The sequence below is a fragment of the Gouania willdenowi genome, chromosome 6, assembly GCF_900634775.1.
Source record: "Gouania willdenowi chromosome 6, fGouWil2.1, whole genome shotgun sequence".
NCBI lineage: Eukaryota > Metazoa > Chordata > Actinopteri > Blenniiformes > Gobiesocidae > Gouania > Gouania willdenowi.
Window position 1 is genome coordinate 61552975 of NC_041049.1, and position 22403 is coordinate 61575377.

Sequence of the window (22403 nt, forward strand, 5' to 3'; positions counted from 1 at the left end):
GGGTTGTAGGGCACCAGAGCCTGTCATCACACAGTGTTCCCACAATGGGAAGGTCCACAGTGCATTACAAAAATAGATTATTACTGACACACTAGGGATGGGCTATATGGACTAAAAAAATTATCCCAAAAATTTCTGGTATTTATCACAATAACGATAAACATCATGATAAATTAAAAAAAAAAAAAAAAAAAAAAAAACTATAAATAAATAAAACAATTCCCTACTTAAAGTGTAAACAGGTTCCTTACAAACACAAATACATTTGAATACATCAACACATTAAAAAAGAAGGCTACAATAGCTGCTGACTCAAAGAGCTCATGAGCTGATACTTTATGGAATATATCAGTGCATGTGGATCACTCTATTAGTGTTGTTGTACGAATATAATTTATTTCCTCACTTAAAATGAAATTATTTTCTAAAAAAAAAGCACATGAAAAGCACAAATAACTCCATCAGTGTTTATACTGTTGCTGAATCTTATTTCATTTATCTTATGAGTTACATAAAGTTATAGTTAATAAATAACTCTCTGATTTCCTATAATTAAACCATATCAAGCTGATGATTTAATCATTCAGTATATTTAGGTGTAATAATCTCAATAGTTATATTAGTCTAATGGGACCAGCTTTGTTTGTGAACACGTGAAATATAATTAAAAAATATTGCCTTTCACAAGTTTGGACGGATGAATAGTGACATTAATATAATGCATTTATTAACATTTATTTCACACGTGTGACATGTTTAGCTTTAATCCTTCCATACAAATGTTAAATCTGACCATAAACAAATCTGTGGCTTTATGACAGTAAGACTTGTTCTTTTTATTTGGTCTAGCGGGTTAGCTTAGCATAGTTAGCTTTAGTTGAGTTTCCAGTTCACAATCGTTGCTACAGGTTCATCTCTGTCCATGTGTTTGTGGAACTTTGGGTGGACATGACGGAGGAACTTGGTTTGGTTCACTTTGTCGGATGGTTGTCTGGTTTTAACCACGTAGCGGTCAATGATGTATCAGCTCGGCAGCTTCAGGTCGCTGTGACGAGAACCGCCATCTGTTGGTGTGAGAGCTGGGAGCGGGAGGTGCTGTGCACATCGCGGCTGCGGAGGCTTCGCTGCGGAGCTCCGTAAACAGCGTTCCGCTTCAGAGAATAATAAGTTGACAACATACAGGGGTAGTTTTGCATGTATATTTAACAATTATAAAAATATGTTTCACATCAAGCTTTCACACATTTTACCATTTAAAAAAAATTGAAAGCAAGAGGTATACTGGTACAAAAAAGGCTTAGACGCTGCACACCAAAAATATTAAAACTTATATTTTCATTGATTAGGAAGCATTGACAACGTAACCAATAGATAGGAAAACAAATTAGATTATATATATTTGATTTTACTGTATTTTACAGCTGATCTAGTAGGAATATATAGTAGATATGCCTGGAAAATGTATCACGATATGTGTTTCATGTCAGTCGATATCGACAATCATTGATTAATTTCTTTTAACCTATTCAAAAGAAGGACCAGAAGAAAAAAAGCAGAATTTAAATAATTTTATTTCAAACGTAATACTTAACATTTAAAAAGGGGTCAACACAACTATGGGGAAAAAACAGAAAAACCTGAATTGAATAAACAACCTGGTCACTGTGCAAATATAGACGTTTAATAAATACTTAATGAAGCAAAATGTGCAGCCGTTCCTCTGCCCACATCCCCCAGAATGCTTTGCGGTTCTGGATCGGGGATTGTTTCTGGGTTTTTTCAAACGGAATTCAGTGGATTTATTGAACATATTCTATCGCACATATTTTCTATTGATATTGCATATGATCTAGGACCCGTTATTATTAGAGATGCTAACACAAAAGGCAGATTAGGTTTCAGGCTCAGTAATTGTGATTAATTGTAATTGAACTTCAGTCATTGAGACCACAATTGTAATTCACTTTCGGAGGATAAAAAATAATTGTAATTTCATGGTCATTGGAAAAAAGGTTGGTCACTAATCGTAATTGAATTGTAATTAAACATGGGTAATTGAAAACTATATACTATTGTTTTATGTTCACGTTCTGCAAACCTAATTTCAGCTGAAACACTAAAACGGATGTAATCGTTCTTCCTCTCGCATGGAGCAGCTTTTCCTTTAATATGCAAAGGAAATAAATTATTTATCTGCAAGTAAAAAAAAACTTGTGTTTATTTCTTTGTTGAGAATTCACAGCTAGAGAATGATCAAACCGGCGGTGGGTAGGGGTTGAGGGTGTAATAGCACTAGAGCCACGTAGAACACATCAATGTTCTTTTCATGCCCACATCATCATAATAACCATTGTGTAGGCATCATTAATGAGTGCAGATAACAGGATCTTGTCACACATGGACAATCCACTCGTAGCGTTTGAAGTGTGAGAGTTCACTGTTTCAGCCTCTCTTGAATTAACAGGCTTTTATTTCTGTGCAGCGTTTGTAGATATCAGGTAGGTGGGAAAGTGAAACCAGAGCAAGCACTTAGTGGTCGGGATGTGGAGGCCGCCGACAGTAAACTGGAGTTTCAGAAGCTGCTTTGGTTGAACTGGTGCGCCTGTTGGGATTCGCCATGTCATAAGAAATGCATAAGGAAGTGTGTGTGTGTGTGTGTCTTCTTTATGTCATCAGGAGCTCATTATTTTTCCTTCTCTTCCACAGATCTCTGACCAGTCATCACCTCTTCCAGCGAGTGTGTGTATGTGTGTATGTGTGTGTGTTTGTCTCTGAGCGTCATCATCATCAGCAGCAGCCACGAGGTGAACCTTCAGGGGCCACAAGCCACAGGTGAGCCCCAGACCACAAGCCTCAGACGGTTAGAGCTGCTTATTCAAAGACCGTCTGTGTCTGGAACCTCGTTTGCTTTGCAGCAATCACTTTAAAAACCGCAAAAACTCATTGATTTATCCATTCACAATTCATTTGGAGAATAATCCAAAAAACATTTTCAGTCGTTGGCCTCATGCCACACACATCACACCACATCAACATGAGGATAAACCTCAAGTTATGAAGTATTGAGCTTGTTCTAGGCAATTGGCAGAAATAACGGAGTGGGGGTCCATTCATGTGCAATAAACACAGCGTAGTTCATTGTTTATTATTATTATTATTATTATTATTATTATTATTATTATTATTATTATTATTATTATAGTTTATTGTATATTGCTTAGATAATTGCAATTCATCAAACATGGCAACCAGAGTTGGTGTTAATTATAATTGCAATTGTGTAATTGATAATTAATTACAATTATGGCGTAATTAGTGAGGATGCAGGAGGCATTTCAGGCTTTTCAACCCATTTCAACTTTTTGCCACCTTATTGCTAATGTTCAGCTAATGCTAGGTTGTGGCTAACGCTAGGCTTATGATCATGCTAGGCTATTGCTAATGTTAATGCCAGGCTAATGCTAATGCTAGCTAATACTAAGCTAATGCAGTGCGACGCGAGCCAGCACCAGCATCCTCACTTGCATTTTCTTCAGGAAATGCAAATATTCTAGTTATAATTGTAATTGTGCTTGGAAAAAAAAAATGTTGCTGTAATCATAATTGAGTTGCAATTGGGTTCAGATAATTGAATTTGGAATTGTCATAGAAATTCTATATAATTTTTTTTTATATAAGGCTATCATAAGACCCTAAAAACATTTATGGGGTTATTTCCAGAGGTAAAAGTAACGGATTACAAGTACTCACATTATTGTAAATGAGTTGCTTTTATGAATACTTGTACTTGTTTATTTCTAAATCAGTACTTTTACTTGTATTTAAGTATGTTTTAAAAGAAGTAAAGTACTTCATTACATTTCTACACCCAACCATTACTGAGTAAATTATATATTTTTTTTGTTTTAAAATAATTAAAGGACATTGTGAAACTACAAACAAATGAAATAACCAGACAACAATCAAATGCATCACATCACAGACGACCAATCACATTAAACGTAATGCAACGCACCAAAAACAACATTAAACTGAGGTTACTTTCTTAGTTTTAGAGTTCATAAATACTTAGAGCCTGAGGATTTATAATTTTTTTTTAAAATTTTGAATAGAATTCATTGGTGTTATTTTATTTAAAAAAAAAATTGTGTATTTTGACAAACCTTTTATTTTATACAGATGCCTTTGTGTAAAATAAATGCAAGGTTATCTTCCCCTTTTTAAGTTTATACATGAGATGTTTACTGTATGCATGGGAACCGTACCAAGATTTATTACCAAAAATAAACATGGGGGGGGGGGGGGGGGAAAGTAACCAGTAATTTTTACTTTGAGTACTATTTAATTGAGCTACTTTTGACTTGTAATTGAGTATTTTATGTATGACTTACATGTGCTTAAGTACAATTTTGATCAAATAACAGTACTCCTTCTTGAGTAGGATACATCAGTACTCTTTACACATGTGGTTATTTCTTTCAGGCTCAGTGATTGTGATTAATTGTAATTGAAAAATGTAATTGAGCCCAACCCTGATGGCAACGAAATTATTGAACTGGATTGTTTGAGAGAAGGGCCTCAATATGAGAGTAGCAGAAACCAGTAATGCGTACGTGTTGATTAACCATCTTGTTAAGGAAATGAAGACAACTTTAACCTCTGCCTGTTCAGATGAACGGCTACTTAGAGGAAGTGGAGATGGGATTGATTTTTGTTCACATGTGAGTGAACTACAGGCAGCTATCAATGCTGAACATCTAAATGCGGGTGTTATTGGAAGGAGTCACTCAGAAATATTGAACACATACTGTACCACAGCGACGCACATGCAGAGCACAAAGTCGGGGTTGTCAGATGCCTTCGAGAAACTAAGATTATTTTTTGAACAATTTGAGCCCATTTTTGCTTATTTGACCCTTTTTCAGCAACTACACCAAACTTGCCATATTTTAACATATTTTCATCACTTTTTCTTGCCATATTTTTGCTCCTTTTAATGCATTTTTGCTACATTACACCCATTTATACCGCTTCTCCATCAAATTTCAATGCCTTTTTTTTTTTTACACATTTTCTTCCCGCTTTAAGACATTTTCAGCACTTATAAACCCTTTCCATCACATTTCCACCTAATGTCACATATGTTGACCCATTTTTGTCACTTTTAATCTCTTATTTCACCATATGTCGTGCTTTTTCTTTTTTTTTTTTTTTGCCAATTTAACCATATTAAATTTGTCATGTCCATTATTTGCCAGTTTAAACTAATTATTCTTACTTTTAAAATGACATTACCCCAACACCCCCTCCCCCATTTCTGCCACATTAGGCCAATCTTGACAGTTTTAACCCTTTTTACCACTTTTTCTGTCTGTTTTTGGCCACTCTAATCTGCAACTTTTAACCAATTTCTGTGGTTTTTAAAATCCAATTTCACCACCTTTTCCACCATTTTTGCTTCTCATAAACCAACAGATGTTGACAAAAATACTGTTAATTTTTTTTTTTTTTTTTAAACGTTACGCATAATTTCTTCTTTAACTTTGTTGATTTGTTGATTTTTCTCTACCCATCCATACAAAGATAAGTAAGTTGTGGACGTCTAATTCTAGTCTAGTCTAGTCTAATCTTCCACACTACTTTTGTTTAAGACACAAAAAACAAACCAAATCTCTAAAAGAAAAGACAGTAAGACAGGGACACATAGTCCTATACTCGTTGCAATGTTAATACCCACTCTTTATTTGTAGAAAAGCCTGAATTAGAGCAAACTAACGTGTCTGTGTTGTCTGTTTAATTTTAGAGTGAAGAATGGAGCCACCCTTTAACCTGCTACTCCTGCTCGTTGTTCTGAGCTTCACTGCTAGTGGGTTGAGTTTGAACCCGGATGACCCCAACGTGTGCAGTCACTGGGAGAGGTGAGTGTGCGTATACACTAAAAAGAGAATCGGATATATTATACAGGGCGCCAATTGTTAAGTTGCGCATGTCAAAATAAACAGCAAGTTTTTGCAACATTTTTGTCAACGTTAAACCTAAATGTTAAATATTAAATATAAATGTAAATGTTAAATCTAAATGTCACCTTTCAATAAAAATGTTAAATCTAAATGAGCTTTTATTTTGGTACTTTAGGTGAATTTGCATATATACATAAATATTTGGTTTTACCCGTGACATTTAATTTGAACATTTAGATTTAACATTTAGCATTTATATTTAACATTTAGCATTTAAATTTAACAATTAGCATTTAGATTTAACATGTATATTTAAATGTAACATTTAACATTTAGATTTAACAATGACATTATATTTTACTAGAAAAAAAATCACAAATTTTACAAATCTTGCTGTAAATCTGGTCAAAATTAACATAAAAAATTCACATGTGTTTTTTTAAACGTGGTTCGTTGCTCAATGTTACAAAAAGTTGCCATTTATTTTAGCATGCGCAACTTTTCAATCGGTGCCCCATACATGACATTTAGATTTAATATTTAGATTTAACATTTAGATTTACATTTAAGATTTAAGATACACATTTAACATTTAGATTTAGATTCAACCTTTATATTTAACATATATATTTAAATTTAATATTTTACATTTAGATTTAATATTTTCCATTTAGATTTAATATTTTCCATTTAGATTTAATATTTTCCATTTAGATTTAATAGTTTACATTTAGATTTAACAATTACATAATTTTACGAGGAATAAAGAAATCCCAAATTTCTCAAATATTACTGTCAATCTGGTCAAAAGTAACTGTTATTATGTTACAAAAACTTGCTGTTCACTTTAGCATGCAAAACTTTACAATCGGCGCCCCATATGGATATGCTTAAAGTGTTTTTTTATACGTACATACTCCTCCGTGAACCTGAACTGTCAGTGTTGTAACTTTATCTGTATGAAATTTGCTCTTTACCAAACTTCCACATCTGCTGTCAAAGTCCATACAGCGGTATTGATCGCACACAGCTCAGCCGCCCGGCGCTGAGAGGAGGGAGTAGTTGCAGATTCAGATGAAATACGGAGGCAGCTTGATCAATGTACTCTCATCCCAATCAATCGTGACAGCCATTGAGCCTGAATAATTATTAGCTGTGCTGGGCAGTGTCACTTATGAGAAATAAGCAGGAATAATTTCTGTCCTCGATGCGAAGGGGAGGAGAGAGAGCCATGAAGATATATTATCCGGAATATTGCCTGGCCAAGGTGAGGGTACTTAGGAATCGCGGTTCCACCTTGTTGGCATCAAAATGCATTTACTAAGTGGGCTGCGTTCTTGTTTTTAAGGTCCTCCAAAATCCTCAGAGTCCTCTGGCTGCATGTATCATCAACGTGTACTTTCTTTGAACATCAAAGTCAGTGTATGATTTTTATGGCTTTTATCGATGACGGGCCCTTTCTTCTAATTTATTACTGCTTTTCCAAACGTCTCAACGCTGTCTATTGCATTGTCCATTTGACGGGCAAATAAGGTGTCTGCCACTCTGTCATGAAAAACTCTCAACCAAACAAAAAAATTGGTGTAACTGAATTCTTGGAAAAAATGAACTCATACTGTATGTATTAAAACTACTGCTACTGATAAATTATTCTAAATATTTGAACATTTTTTTATGTCAGGTGAATGTACAGCAAGTGTTTAAAAGTATTTAACATGGCTAGTCACAGTTTTTGAAGTTGTCACATAAGGCAGCATAATAGATTTGGAAGAAGGAAGAACAATCAGTGAACCAATGGGAAACGCTTTATTTGGACCTTCAACACCAACTACTCTAACAGTTCAACTGTAAATAACATCAAAGACCAGCCTGAACAAGTTCTGTACCAAAATACAAAAACAACAAAAAATTAAAGCTCATATAAACCAACCCTGACAGCTACATACGGTATAATCACTGTCATGGTAAGAAAAAGGTAAAATATTTCAGATGGCCAGTGAGGAGTGAAAGATTTGGCTTCCTCTTTATTTAATTAGACTAGAACTATTTTAACACGGATCAAACCTAGTGCTATACTTACAATACTTATATAGTCGCTCTGCATAATCATAAGTTTGAAATCAAATGACAAGTAAACCATTGTTACGATTATTATTTGCCACTCTAACCGACTGCTCTCTTGTATAGTTAATGTATTTTATTGTGTGTCTTTCAGTTACGCTGTCACTGTTCAGGAATCGTACGCTCACCCATTCGACCAGATCTATTATACCAGATGCACAGACATCCTCAACTGGTTTAAATGCACCAGGCACAGGTACGTAAAGACTCCAGACCAGTCCACTACATTATCAGACACCATGTGGAAGCTGTTATTAAGTCAGTGATTCTCAACATGTGGCTCTTTATGTCTTAATTTGAGTTATTATTCCCCTAGAAAACCTTAAAATGGGGAAACTTTAAACCCCCTTTTCACCTATTACCTTTGGCCATTTTGCAACGTCCTTTGTTCTATTTTTGCCCCTTTTCAAACTTTTTTCAGACTTTTGCTCCTTTTGCCAATAAATACCCTTTTCCTTATTTTTTGTCTATTTTTGCAAGTTTTTTTTTTGACACTTGAATCCAATTTTTGTCCTTTCTTTACATTTTTTCAGCCACTTTTCAATCAAATAAGATAACTTTTGCCCATTAAATATCACTTGTTTCCTTATTCCCCTTCATTTTGCCTGTTTTTGTCCCACTTTTTGCCATTTTTTCCACTATTGTTTTGCTCATTAAAGCTACCCTTTGCCATTACATACCACCTGGTTCCTCTTTATTTGCCCATTTTTTGGCCACTCGACTGCTTTTGGCCCATTTTAGTCACTTTACACTTTTTTCTTCCCACACTTTTGGCATTTTGGGACCAAGTCTTCCTCCACTCGCCCGTCAAAAAAAAAACCTCGTAGACTGGACCGGCCCATTTTGAACACCCCTGACTATAATCATACATTGTCTGAATATGTGTTTTATTATTCCATCCAAATCTGTGCTTGTATTCATTGTACGCGAACAGGTTACTTTACACATCTGTATTGTCCTTGACTTTCAAAAGGGTCTCTGTTTGCATCACGCTGCTATCTCTGTGTGTGTGTGTGTATGTGTGTGTCTTTTCAGGATCAGTTATAAGACGGCTTACCGGCGGGGGGTGCGAACCATGTATAGGCGCCGCTCACAGTGTTGCCCTGGTTACTTTGAGAGCGGAGACTTATGTGTTGGTGAGTACCCTTCCTTCAATGTCTTTGTCTGCCTGGATGACATTTCTAGTTATTCTAGTCTGGTGCCTGGCAGATATTTTCAGAGGAAATATGAAGGTTGAATGTTTCCGTAGGTGGTTCAGCAGATAAAACCATGACTCAGCAGGCCTGCACCCAAACCACAGTCACCCATACATCAGTCTGACCCTGACCATGTGAGTCCGACTGTGTCCAAAGGGACCCCGAAAGTGGGCTTTTATTTTGGTAAATCAGATTCACTTATTAGTTATTTTAGAGTAATTTGTTAGTTGTAAAGTTCTTGAAGCAGCTGTGTTGTAGTGTTCACGTCAGGGTCGGGTTCAATTACATTTTTCAGTTACAATTACATTTTCAATTAACCATGTTCAATTACAATTTAATTATGATTACAGTGACCAGCATTTTTTCTAATTACAATTAAATTAAGATTGTTTTTTTATCCTCAGAAAGTCAATTATAATTATGTTCTCAATTACTAAAGTTTAATTACAATTAATGACAATTACTGAGCTTGAAATAAATAACCCCATAAAAGTTAACCTTCCTCATGTGTTAGCTTTCTGTTAGCATCTCTTATTGGTTCTAAATCAGCAGTAAAATACACTAAAAACTATTATCTGTCATCTAAATTCTTCCGTATCTATTGTTTACCTTGTTAGGCTTCTTAATCAATGAAAATATAGATTTTAATATTTTCGGTGTGGACATCTGAGCCTTTGTTGTGTCAGTTTACCCCGAGATTCGATTTTCCTTTTAAATGGTAAAAAGAGGGAAAGCCTGATATGAAACACATTTTGATAATTGCATTGCAATAACTGTACATAGAACTGTAACATGGTTCCCCAGTTTTGCGTTAAATTGTAATTGACAATTTTCATGGCAGTTGCAATTACAAAGTGAAACATCTCAAATCAATTATGATTATTACATTTTCATAATTAATGTATTAATTATCATAATGACGGTAACAGATTTTTAAAATTACAATTACACTTATAATTGCGCCATAGTTGTAATTAATTATCAATTACGCGATTACAATTATAATTGACCCTAATCCTATGGCTATTTTTTTTTTTATTTACACTTAACACAACCTTCAGATACTTATGTTTTACTTAAAGATGATTTTAAAAATTGATAGAGTAAAAATATAGTCACTTTATGATTAGAAAAATTAAAAATAATATATAATAAATATATATATTCTTGGTCCAACACCGGTTTGTGTAACTTGTGCTCATACTTGTAAAAAATCACCTCCAATACTGCAGACGTTTATGTAGCCTCGACCAAATGGATTTGATCTAATAATAAGGAAGTTTAATGGTTAAAAAAAAAGCTATGTCAGCAGCTTTGTAAAAATCACTTGTTTATGTTCCAAATAAAGTCGGAGGAAAAATGCAATGTCTGTGGAAATGTTGGTAATAATATTTAAAAAAGTGTGATGTTGGTTTGAAACACAGCATCTCTTAGAAACAGAGAAATAACAGAGAAAAACGTCATTACAACTCTCTGTGAACAGTTGAAAACACATGGTTAAGACAACACGCTGTTATGGTTTAAGTGGTGACCATTTTTACTGGACCCCAACTTCAGTTAGCACAGCTAGTTGCTTTTGTAACAGACTGGCGTTTGCCTTCCATTGTTTGGCATGAATACATATATTTACTGTAACATATGGGTTGTAAAGGAAATTCAGTGTTGCGGATTAAACTGTGACTGTGTTCATCTAAATACACAATATATATGTTTAATTGGAATGATTAATATTACGATCAAAATTATGTTTTCAAGAATGGTAGCGGCTGTATTTTTATCAATAGCTACTCACTATTGGTGAGTACACAAATCCAACTATACATTCTTATTACATACTGTAATTATATATATATATACTTTCATCTCTGTATATATACAGAGATGAAAGTAATGAATTACAAGTACTCACGTTACTGTGATTGAGTTGCTTTTATGGATACTTGTACTTTTTTGAGTATATTTCTAAATCAGTAATCGTACTTGTACTTAAGTACGTTTTAAAAGAAGTAAAGTAATGCATTACATTTCTACAGCCAACCGTTACTAAGTAAATTAATTATTTTTTGTTTTAAAATGATCAAAGGACATTGTGAAAATACAGAAAATCAAATCACCAGACAACAATCAAATGCATCACATCATAACCGACCAATCGGATTAAAGTATTGCACGGCACCGAAACAGCATTAAATGGAGGTTATTTTAGACTTTTTCAGAATAATTTTTTTTTATTTTGAATTGGTTTCATTGGTGTTATTTTATTTGAAAAAGAATGGTACATTTTTGACAAACCGTTTATTTCATACAGATGCCTTTGTGGAAAAAATTATGGTAGATTGTCTCTTCCTTTTCATGTTTATACATTAGATGTTTACTGTAAGCAAGGGAAACGTGGATAGATTTATTACCAAAACAAAGGTGTGGGGTGAAAGTAACTAGTAACTTATATATATATATATTATACTGTATTATACTGTACAATTATATTATTGTTTCTAATGAGGTTTCTGGGGTTTTTGTTTGTTTTTGTGCTTTGTGCAGGTTTTCATTTTCCAGTTTATAATTACAATTGTTTGTGAAAATCTGTAGTGGTGTTCATTCATCCTCTGTAGCTTGATGTAAGTTGATATCACAGACAATCAAAATCACGCGTTCACTCAGACGAGAAATTCCGACGCTCTGAATTGACGGAGGTAAGAAAAGAAAAGAAAAAAAAAAAAGCACCTGAAAAAGCCATGTAAGCACTGGAATAACATGCAAGCTCATCAAAGAAACATCCCAACCCATGTCTGTCATTTTGAGCGCTTCATCAACGATCATCGACCTCTACTTTTATTCACACACATCAAAGCGAATATTTCTGCATACTCGCCAAATAAAGAAAGAACACATAACTTCAGATTGTTTTCATATATTCTTGCCTTTCCTGATGCATTATTCTCTTTAAAATAGATTACAGTTACATTTTAATACTTTCCTGCCTCACCGTGGTTCCACAGCTGAGTTTGTCTTTGTTGAGGATTTGTTGGCCGGATAATCAATATCATATTCATCAACTAGTGACGTTTGTTTGCTTGTTGTTTCTTTAGGATGAAGCTGACTCCTCCTTATGTGTTATTTTTATTTTATAAAATGAGCAAAGAGAGTAAGTGTGTGTGTGTGTGTGTGTGAGGGAGAGAAACAGCTGGAGTCTAGAGTGGCTACGTGCTGTCGCTCAGGACACTCCAGTGAGCTCCTGTGTCTTCATCACCATGTTTTGACTCAAACTCTTGTGTCGCGTTGATGTTAATTTACGCAGCAATGGAACGCTGTTCACATATGACAGTGTGCGTGACGAGCGCTACTCAGGAGCTCAGACCTGCTGGATGATATTTAGCATGGACCGATAAGAGCAAAGTTACAGGACCTGACAGAGCAGACACATTAAATTACACACATTAAACTAAAAACCATAATTTCAGTTTTTAGTTTAGTTTAGCGCTTCTGTGCACTCACCTCTCCACATTACACGAGCAAAATGTTCATTTAAATAGGGCCGATTCACCCACGTCCATACGTGCACCTATTTTATTTGCACTGCAATCTTAGTGAATTCTCCCACAGCAGGTGAGGAAACATTGCCACCAAAGGATTTAGGGGACACACCTGTTTTACTACATTTTTCTCAGATCTTAGTGAATCAGTCCCTAAGATTGGTAAAAATATGATTTTAAAGATTTTTCAAATATGTATAAAGTTGACATATCTTTCAGGTCCCTAGGCAATTTGTTCCATAAGTTAAGAGCGCTAAAAAAGACAGACATGTGTAAACAGTTGGTATTTGGACAATTGGTGACCAAGTTGGAGTTTGAAACCAGTCGAGTATTGTACGAGTGGTTCTGATGGGAGTATTTGATCTTTTCTTTAAATAATTTAGGATGGCCAGTTAAGTCGAAAGTAGAGTAGAGTAGAGTTGATCATTCTTTATTCATCCCGCAGTGGGGAAATGTACTGTCATGACGGCTCAATAAACAAAAAAGTTTATTGCAGTTTAAAGCAACACAGGATAACCCAAAAGACGCCCGAAAAAATGTGCAATGAAGATAAAATACAATAAGCAATACAATAATAGAAGCTATATATAAATAGAAAAATATAAATAGAAAAAACAGAATATAAAGGATAAATATATATACATATCTTGCGGGGGCGAGAAGATATAATAATAATAAAAAATAATCTTATTTATAAATATTAATAAATTATAATGCATTTCAGTTTCAATGAGGTACCATGACCCTGTTCTTACAGGTGAAATGAGTCGTGCAATTAATGCATGGCCGTTTTTACTTGGGGTCTCCCGATCTGATATCCTAATTGTAATAACTACATCACCTTAAGATGTTTGCTTTTACTTACTGTACACAAGATACCTCTTTTTACTATTTATCTGTCTGCACATTTCTTGTATATTCTGCACACCCTGAGTGATCTTATGCCAAATGTCACAAGTGAATTTCTCCATTGTGAGATCAATAAAGGATTATCTTATCTTATCTTATCAATATCACATATCGGTCCGATATCAGCCTGAAAACAAATATCGAATATCGGATTCCAATTTCCGAATTTCCGTTTTTTTTTTTATGATTCATTTTTTATTTATTTTATGAAATTGTAGAATACTGTAGATATTATGTTGAAGGTTAAAATTAGTCAGTTGTTCTCATACCTACTATTGCTGACTATTGTTTTCTGTTTGAGTGACATCATTTGATCAAGCCTTTTCTAACATTCCACACAAAATAAGTAATTGTCAAAAAAATAAAAAAATAAAAAAAATAATAATAAAAGCATGTGTGATTCATGCTGATATTGGGTCAATATTGGTATTGGCCAATACGCAAGGCTGCAATATTGGTATCATATCAGAAACGGAAAAAGTTGTATCGGGACATCGCTAGTTTTTACTCTTTTTGCTGCCTTTGCAAACTGCTTCCTTCTTTTTAATCCCAGGATTAATAGATTTGTCCTCCCTGAGTTTATCTGCATGCAGTGACAAAAGGGAGCATTATAGAGTAAATCGATCTAAAATTAACTACGTTTCTGGATGTTTTGTTGTTCACTGGATGTAAAGTATCCCTCTCTTGTGCATTGTTGGTTCATGTTGCTTTTCGCATAAAGCCTGTTTCATTACAAGCCAGAAAATATGTTGCTTTGTAATCCAGTCTGCTTTTTGTTTCACTAAAACCGTCTCATGACACAACATCAACACTTCCATTAACTTCAGTGAGAGGCGACTAAATGAATGTGGGGTTTGCTGAGACCTTGGATGAACCAATGATCACACAAACAGAAAGTGCTTCTGACCATAGATCAGCCATGCACTCTTTTGTTTTGCTTGTTATTTTGGCTCTTATTGGAAAATGTCATGGCCCCTTGTGACGCGTTAAACTTTGATCTGCTCCTGCTTAATTATTGCTTGAAGTTTCCTACGCAAAGGCCTTTAATTATTTCAGTGACCTTTGATCTGTCGTAAGTCATTACCTTAATACGTGGCCTATGTAGAGGATGTGAAGAGCTCATTTTCCCCCTAATAAGCATGATTATTACAGCTGTGCATGATGGAGTGAGAGGAACTCACTAATGACAACAGCGTGTAACATCTTCAGAGGCTTCAGAAGCGATGCCGTGAGTCTTCATGTGGGGCGCGCAGACCCCATGACTCCTGTGTGACTCGTAGCTGTCCACTGCCGCCTATTAATTAGACAAAAGAATCTGGACAGAAATTGAGTTGCCTTTTTGTTAAGTTTCACACTTTATGTTTTGATGAAAGGGAGGATGATGAGATTTTTACTCCAGAAAGGCAATTTTTTTAATTTTTTTTTTTTTGATGCTTCAAAGGAACATTTGCAAAATAAATCATCACTGTGTGAGATAGAAGATGCTCGGCAATAAGTTACTCAATATTTTATTCATTATATCGCCATCACAGATCAGCCATAACATTATGACTACTCATAGGTGAAGTGAATACTGTGTGATTTCTTTATCAGGGCAATCTGCTACTGCAGTGTTTCTCAAATGGGGGTACGTGTATCCCTACGGGTACGTAATGACACTACAGGGGGTAGAGAGAGAGAGAGAAAGAGAGAGGAAAATTACCAAGTAAAGTAACAGTCTTGCTCCTACCCCAGGCATGAGATGATAAAAACTATAGAAACTAGAATATTTGTATTTCCTGAAGAAAATGCAAGTGAGGATGCAGGTGCCGGCCTGTATCACACTGCATTAGCTTAACATTAGCTAGCATTAGCCTAGCATCAACATTAGCTTGCATTTACAATAACCTAGCATTTGCATAGCCTCACATTAGTATTAGCCTAGCATTAGAACTAACCTAGCATTAGCTTAACATTAGCAATAAGGTTGAAAAAGGTTCAAATGGGTTGAAAAGGTTAAAAAAAATAAAAAATAATTAATCAGTTCAAAAAATGGAAAAAAGTTGAAATGGGTTAATAAAGTTGAAAAAAGTTGAAAAAAAATGTAAATGGGTTAAAAAAAAAGTTGAAAAAGTTAAAAAGGTTGGAATGTATTGAAGTTAGTAGCTGAACATGTTAAAGGTTGAATGGTCCAAATCAGTTGAAGAATGGCTGGGTATGAATGGGTTTAAAGTTGGGAAAAAATCTGAAATTTCCCATAGAAATGAATGGGAAAGAAAAAATGTTATAGGTCAAAAAGTATAAAAGTTACAAATTTAAAAAGTACAAGCATAACTCTCTGGAACTATCTGCATTTTTCAGCTTATTTGTCAAAATCGGACAAATGGTGTAAGAGGCGCTAACGTAGTGACTAATTATTCTATTCAGAAGCCACTAAATCAATGTTTTTCAACCTTGAGGTCGGGACTCCATGTGGGGTCACCTGAAATTTCGGAAAAATTTAAATCAGTTTTTAGAATTTTTAAAAGGATTATTCTTTTCTTAAAATTAAATCAACACACAATCTTAAACAACTGTTTCTTTCCACTTATTTATGAAAAGAGATTCTTTAAAATGTGTGTTATCACTCATTAATTCCATCATTATGCTCTATAGTTAATGGTTTTCCCAGCAAAACGTTGTAGTCGGACAAAGGGGGAATTGGATTCAGAAATAAGAAAAAGGGGGTACTTGGGCCAAAAAAGTGAGAGAAACACTGGTCTAGTGGGTGGTACATTTACCGTAGTTGACTATTTGGCAGCATTAGGACATGTTGTACTTTAACTTAATAAGATAAAAGCAGCAGAACAGGTAAGACTTGGAGTATTTGACAATAAATAAAGTGCGGTGGCCCTCAGCCATAGGCCGAGTCCAGGCTACAGTGATCAATAGCAGTGGCGTGATTAGGTTAAAGTAGAAAACTTGTTGATTCATGTTGATGAAGGAGAACGGCTAATTTCCACATACACACTGTACCGTGGCTAAAGGAAGTGCTGGTTGAAGCAGTAAGTTGTCACAGTCTAATACAAATAAAGCAGGATTTTGTCAGTAAATGGAGTTTATTTAGAACTATTACACAGATAAACGTCTATAAGTGCTCCTCAACATAAAAAAGAAAGAACAACAATAAAATGTAGCCCAAAGTGTTTTACAACATAAAATAGGCAATTACTATGCAATAAAATTTCAGAGAGAGTACAGTGTGGAAACATGAGATTTAAATTGAAGCTTCAATACAACTCTGGGCTGTGTAAAGGCAGTGGGAAAGAATCCACAGTTTTGCTGCTACTGGGATGAAAAGTCTGTGAGTTTTAATTCACTATGTTGAACTGATGACAACTTCTGATCTGCTGACCTCAAAGCACAGGACAAGACACATAAGTAGTGAGAAGCTTGTCCAAGTTCTTGGACACATAGAACATATTTGAAAAAAAAAAAATATATATATATATATATATATAAAGCTATTGACATTCTACAAAAAACAAAAAGTATATTAAATGGAGAGTGTCTGAAGTTGCTTTATTTTTCTCTTATATTGCCTTACCTCATGGCCTATTGCTCAGAAAGCTGGATTAATACATGTAAAACATAATAGATCCATTAATCAAATTACCAAAGAGAGCATTAAGAATAATACATTAAGTGGAATTCCAGACTCCTACTAACAAACTGTTTAAAAAATCTAGAATAATAAAACGTATGGATTTAGTAAGGTTAAATTTGTTAGAGATTGTGTTCTGAGTAAGAAATAAAAGCCTTCTTTTGGGTTATATCACTTTTTAAACTAAGAGAAGGAAAATATCATTTGAGGGGTTTATATCTTTGAACAAAGTAAATTTAGAACAAATGGAAAATAAAATGCATTTTTGTTTATGGTGTTAAAGTATGGAATGATCTTGAGGATCACTTTATCAGTTCACTGTCTATGTTCAAAAACTATTTAAAAAACGCTTTTATATCATGCTGTTTGGGAATGGGCTTCGATAGGCAGTTACTGCTTCAGCCCATTCCATTTTTGGCTGTTGAAATGAATGTTTATTCTTCGTATAGAATTGTATATGTTGGATGACAGCAAAGAACAAATAAATACCAATCAAAGCTTGTCCATGAAGGGGTCTTAAAGTTTAAAACTGAACTTTTTATAATGTATTTAAACATTTAAAAGTAACAGTTTAAGAGAAGCTAAAAGTGAAGTAAACATTTCCAAATGGTTCCAGTTTTTAGAAGATTTTTACTTAATTATGTAAGTTTTTTCTTTTCTTTTTCTCTTTCTTTTTTTGTTTAATGTTTATTAATTTTATTTGTAATATTTCTTGAGCAGCTGTAAGGCAAGTCATGTCCCCCTGAGATAAATAAAGTACTTCTGATCACCCTCTCCTTTCCTTATGTTTTCCCCTTTTCATCTAAAATACGGGGCGCTGCTTTGCGGCCTGTGATCCACAGTACTCCTGCGCCTGTACTTCCATGTTATTTGTGATTGTCTTTTCATGTTTTCTTGGACGGGATATGTAACTGTAAAGGAATTGCCCCTCGGGGATAAATAAAGTATTCTGAGTCTGAGTGAGAGTGCAAACTTCCACCAAGCATTAAATATCCAAATATTGGCAGTTATCTAGATCAAGGATCCCATTAATGGTACCATAGTCATTCACGTTTTTAAGGCTTTAAAGGCACATTTATCCCCATTTTTTTTGTTTTGTTTTGTAGAAAAGTCCAGATGAAACTAGGAACCAACCTGACATAACTGAGTCAAATTTCATAAAGATCCGTCATTATGAACTGAGACATGAATTTTTCAGATTTCGCCAATGATGAAGGAATTTGGGAGTTTTTTTTTATACTGATCCAGAATCCGTATATTGATCCTGATTCCCTCCAAAATGTAATGTTATCTTCCATGATGTAAGATCTATCTTTTATCTACATTGTCAAAATAAGTTAAGTACTTTTGATGTAATCCTGCTAACAGATGAATAAATAAATAAATAAATAAATAAATAAATAAATAAATAAATAAATAAATAAATAAATAAATAAATACTGGTGAAAATATGATTTCCTTGTCAGAGGTAATCAGGCTGGTCCATAGGAACATATAAGTGATATAAAGTCCCAGATCTGGCCCGTTTCTCTGTGGAAACAATGCTCCCCGATGGCAGTAGCTTTTCAGGCATGGGTAATGCACCATGTCACAAAAAAAGGTTAATAAATCAGTGTGGTGAGAGAGCGTGGCCAAGGATGCCATTAATTAATTATTGAAATTACTATTTGGACAAGGATGGCCATTAAGATTGTGGCCAAAAATATATCCCCAGGGACTGAGCATAGTAGCAGTAAAAGACGTCAAAGTAAACTTTATATGCTTTGGCTTGATAGTGTTGGTTATCATCTTGAACCTTAAGTATGGATAGACTTTTTAGATTTTAGGACACTTCAGTCTGGGGCTTAAAGCTGATATCTGGAGTTTCTGAGAAATCTATGTTTATGTGTCATTCTTCTTAAATGCGAAAAATACCTAACTAGTCTTTTACTATGGTCTGCTGCCGGTGGTCATTCATATACGTCAATGTATGTAAGTCCCGCCATCGTCCTATATACCCCTATACAAATTGCAAATCGCACTGCGATTGTCCAGCCAATAGGCTTTGAATTCATGTAGCAGAGACTGTCAATCAAAGTTGAATGCGCGTGCGGAAATTGTTGCACGGAAACAAGATTGAGTATCACAACAGCAAACAGGTACTACTTTGAGCACCATAGAATAATGATGACCCATAGACCTATATCAATGCGACCTTGTTATGTTTCGTGATACGCGTGCACAAAAACATTGAGGCGTGGCTTCTGGTAGATTGGCAGAGGCAGGGGGTAGAAGTGGAGCTGTTTAGGGCAGCACATCAAGATGTTCCCTTTTGAATTTTTTCTTTCTCATTTCACCCTCCGGATATCAGCTTTAATTTCTTTTTCCAGAAAGGCCTCTGTATAAAATAAAAGGTTTGTCAAAATGTACAATTAAAAGTGAATGCGCAGCACAGCATCATGGAGAAGCAATCCGAAACTCCAAAGCTTCTACTAAAAAACAGAAGAAAAGTCCAGGTACAAAGTTTGCGGATAAATGTATTCATGACCACAACATAGTTTATCTCGGAGCTGCTTTTCAAAAGAGGCGGGACTTATGGCTTTTAAAAGGATTTCGAGTGGATCCTGATTTGGTGACATTTCTCATGGACAGGTCATAAACATGTTTTAATCAAACTACCAGAAGTGTTTTATTAGTGAAAAACAATACTACACGTATGTTGGTGTGTTAAACATAGTTGTCATGTTCTGCAATGCATAAAATTAGAGGCTTGGCTTCTGGTAGGTTGGCAGAGGCAGGGGGAGAAAGTGGAGCTGTTAAGGGAGAGACATTGAGGCTTTCGCTTTTGAATTTTCTCTCTCTCTTTTCATCCTCCGGATATCAGCTTTAAGGGTTACCTACTGTACATATAAATTAGACATTTTGTCATTTTGAAATTTTACAAATAAGCTTTATTAGACTGTAAAATACCCTAAATCTAACAAAGCCTCCCAATACATAGAGAAACCCTTGGAAAACCACTGTTACACATTTTTAGGGATTGTGGTGAGGCCTTGACAAAAATATAAAATCTATTAGCAGTGCTTGACAATCACCCATTAACTGCATTGTTCCTCACTGATAACACTTCTGCATAATGAGTGAGATTAGTCTTTTATCTCGATGAAAGACTCAATTTTCCAACAGATTCCTTAGACATGAGGTAGCCAGAGTGATTCATGAATTTCAATTAAAATGAAAGACCTACCTCCTCCTTTATTATGCCATCCTCTCAGTACACTGGTTCAGATCTCAGGAGAAGGCTACGCTTCTCTTTCTCTCATATCCAAAACTTCATTTCCATATTTATTTTTTATTTTTTTTCAAAGGATGTGACACATTTGCATTTCCCTGTTCTCACTGATCAGAATTTGCTGATTATAACTAAATGAAATCAACTCATCATGGTGACATTGAATGTGTCTTCTCTTTTGTCTTTGGGAACTCTGCATACTGTGGACTCATTGATTACAGGTAGTCGATCTCTTTCCCCTTCGTCAGCACAAAATTCTGGAGCTCTCCCCTCTTTAGGCTTCCTGTAATTAGACAGTAGCGACACTCACAAATCAGCCCTGAATTATCTTTCAATCTCTGATTTACCATATTTGCCTCCAGAGCATTTCTGCGATTAGCGCTGGTTTGTGGACGTTTGGGACTCACTCGTTGTCTCCCTCCGTCTGCCGCCTCTTTTTTCCAGCTGGTGATGGATCCTAATCAAACTCTGATTGGGAGGAAATCTATAGTAGCACTGTCCGCTTGTGCTGACCTCTCCCTGCAGGATGCATGACATACGGTTTAATCCGGGAGGGGGTTTCCACTGTGACTCCAACAGCAGCAGCAGAGGTGTAAAGAGTACTGATATATCCTACTCAAGTAGAAGTACTGTTACTTAATTGAAATTGTACTCAAGTACAAGTACAAGTAATTCATACATAAAATCCTCAAGTACAAGTAAAAAGTAGCTAAATTAAATAGTACTCAAAGTAAAAGTTACCAATTACTTTCACCCCCCACGTTTATTTTTGGTAATAAATCTTGCCACGGTTCCCTTGCATACAGTAAACATATCATGTATAAACTTAAAAAAGAAGAGACCAAATCTTGCACAATTGGAACTTCATTTATTTTCCACAAAGGCATCTGAATAAAGGAAAAGGTTTGTGTAGTGGGTTTTCCCTTTTTCTAAATGTTGATGTGATGATGTAAATAATTCTCTGTGGACAACTTGATATAAACATAACATTTTATTAATACAAAGTGAAGATGAGTGTCCGAATTAGACCCTCCATGGTTAGGTCTGAGAGCAGCAAAGCCAAACGCTAAGGAAAAACAGGAAAGCAAACATATATGTTCTGACGAGAAACCAGCAACCAACATGTGATGTCTAAATAAGGCTTTAGCTTTAGTTGTTAGGGGAGGAGCTTGGACAAGGAGTGATAAGAATTATATTAATTATTAATAATATTACAGTAATTTGCCAAGAGGTGCCATCTGAAATCGAGTTAAAGTGTTTCAGATCACTTAATTATTTATTAACACCTTGTCATCCAGGGTTGTGAATTCTTGTCAAGACTATCTACTCTCCATATAACAAACCTTATGATTGTAATATTTTCATAAACCACAGACAACTTCTCAAAGTATAAACATTTATTAATCAAAACAAGTTAAAACCTACTAACACAATAAAGCATGTTGGGTGTGGGATACATATGTATGTGTATATATGTATATATGCATATGTGTGTATCCATAAAATGAAGAGTCCGTCCTTAAGACTGCTCTACTGTAAAGTGTCTTGAAATACCAATGGTTATGATTTGGTGCTATACAAATAAAAGATTGATTGATTGATTGATTGAAAGCAAAAAGATCGCTATGCTCACTGAACTAAGGGTGAATGTATATACACTTTAAAGGTAAAAGCTTAGTAGAGAAAGAAGGAGAGAAAGAAAGAAAAGTAGCATGAATTCAGTGTGTGTGTGTGTGTGTGTGTGTGTGTGTGTGTGTGTGTGTGTGTGTGTGTGTGTGTGTGTGTGAGAGA

At 34.9% G+C, this 22403-nt stretch overlaps 1 protein-coding gene across 6 annotated transcripts in view; it reads left to right on the forward strand.

The window, feature by feature from the left end:
• megf11 (multiple EGF-like-domains 11) overlaps positions 1–22403 on the forward strand; it is a 173109-nt gene that overhangs the window by 38297 nt on the left and 112409 nt on the right. For 4 of the 6 annotated variants that reach the window (XM_028449412.1, XM_028449413.1, XM_028449414.1 and 1 more), the window contains exons 2-5: positions 2707–2832; positions 5804–5918; positions 8176–8277; positions 9117–9217. In XM_028449412.1, the coding sequence (XP_028305213.1) occupies positions 5812–5918; positions 8176–8277; positions 9117–9217 (310 nt within the window). In that variant the 5' untranslated portion in view covers positions 2707–2832; positions 5804–5811. Of the gene's footprint in view, positions 1–2706; positions 2833–5803; positions 5919–8175; positions 8278–9116; positions 9218–22403 lie in introns of those variants that run through there. The other 2 variants (XM_028449416.1, XM_028449417.1) reach the window with 1 other exon arrangement.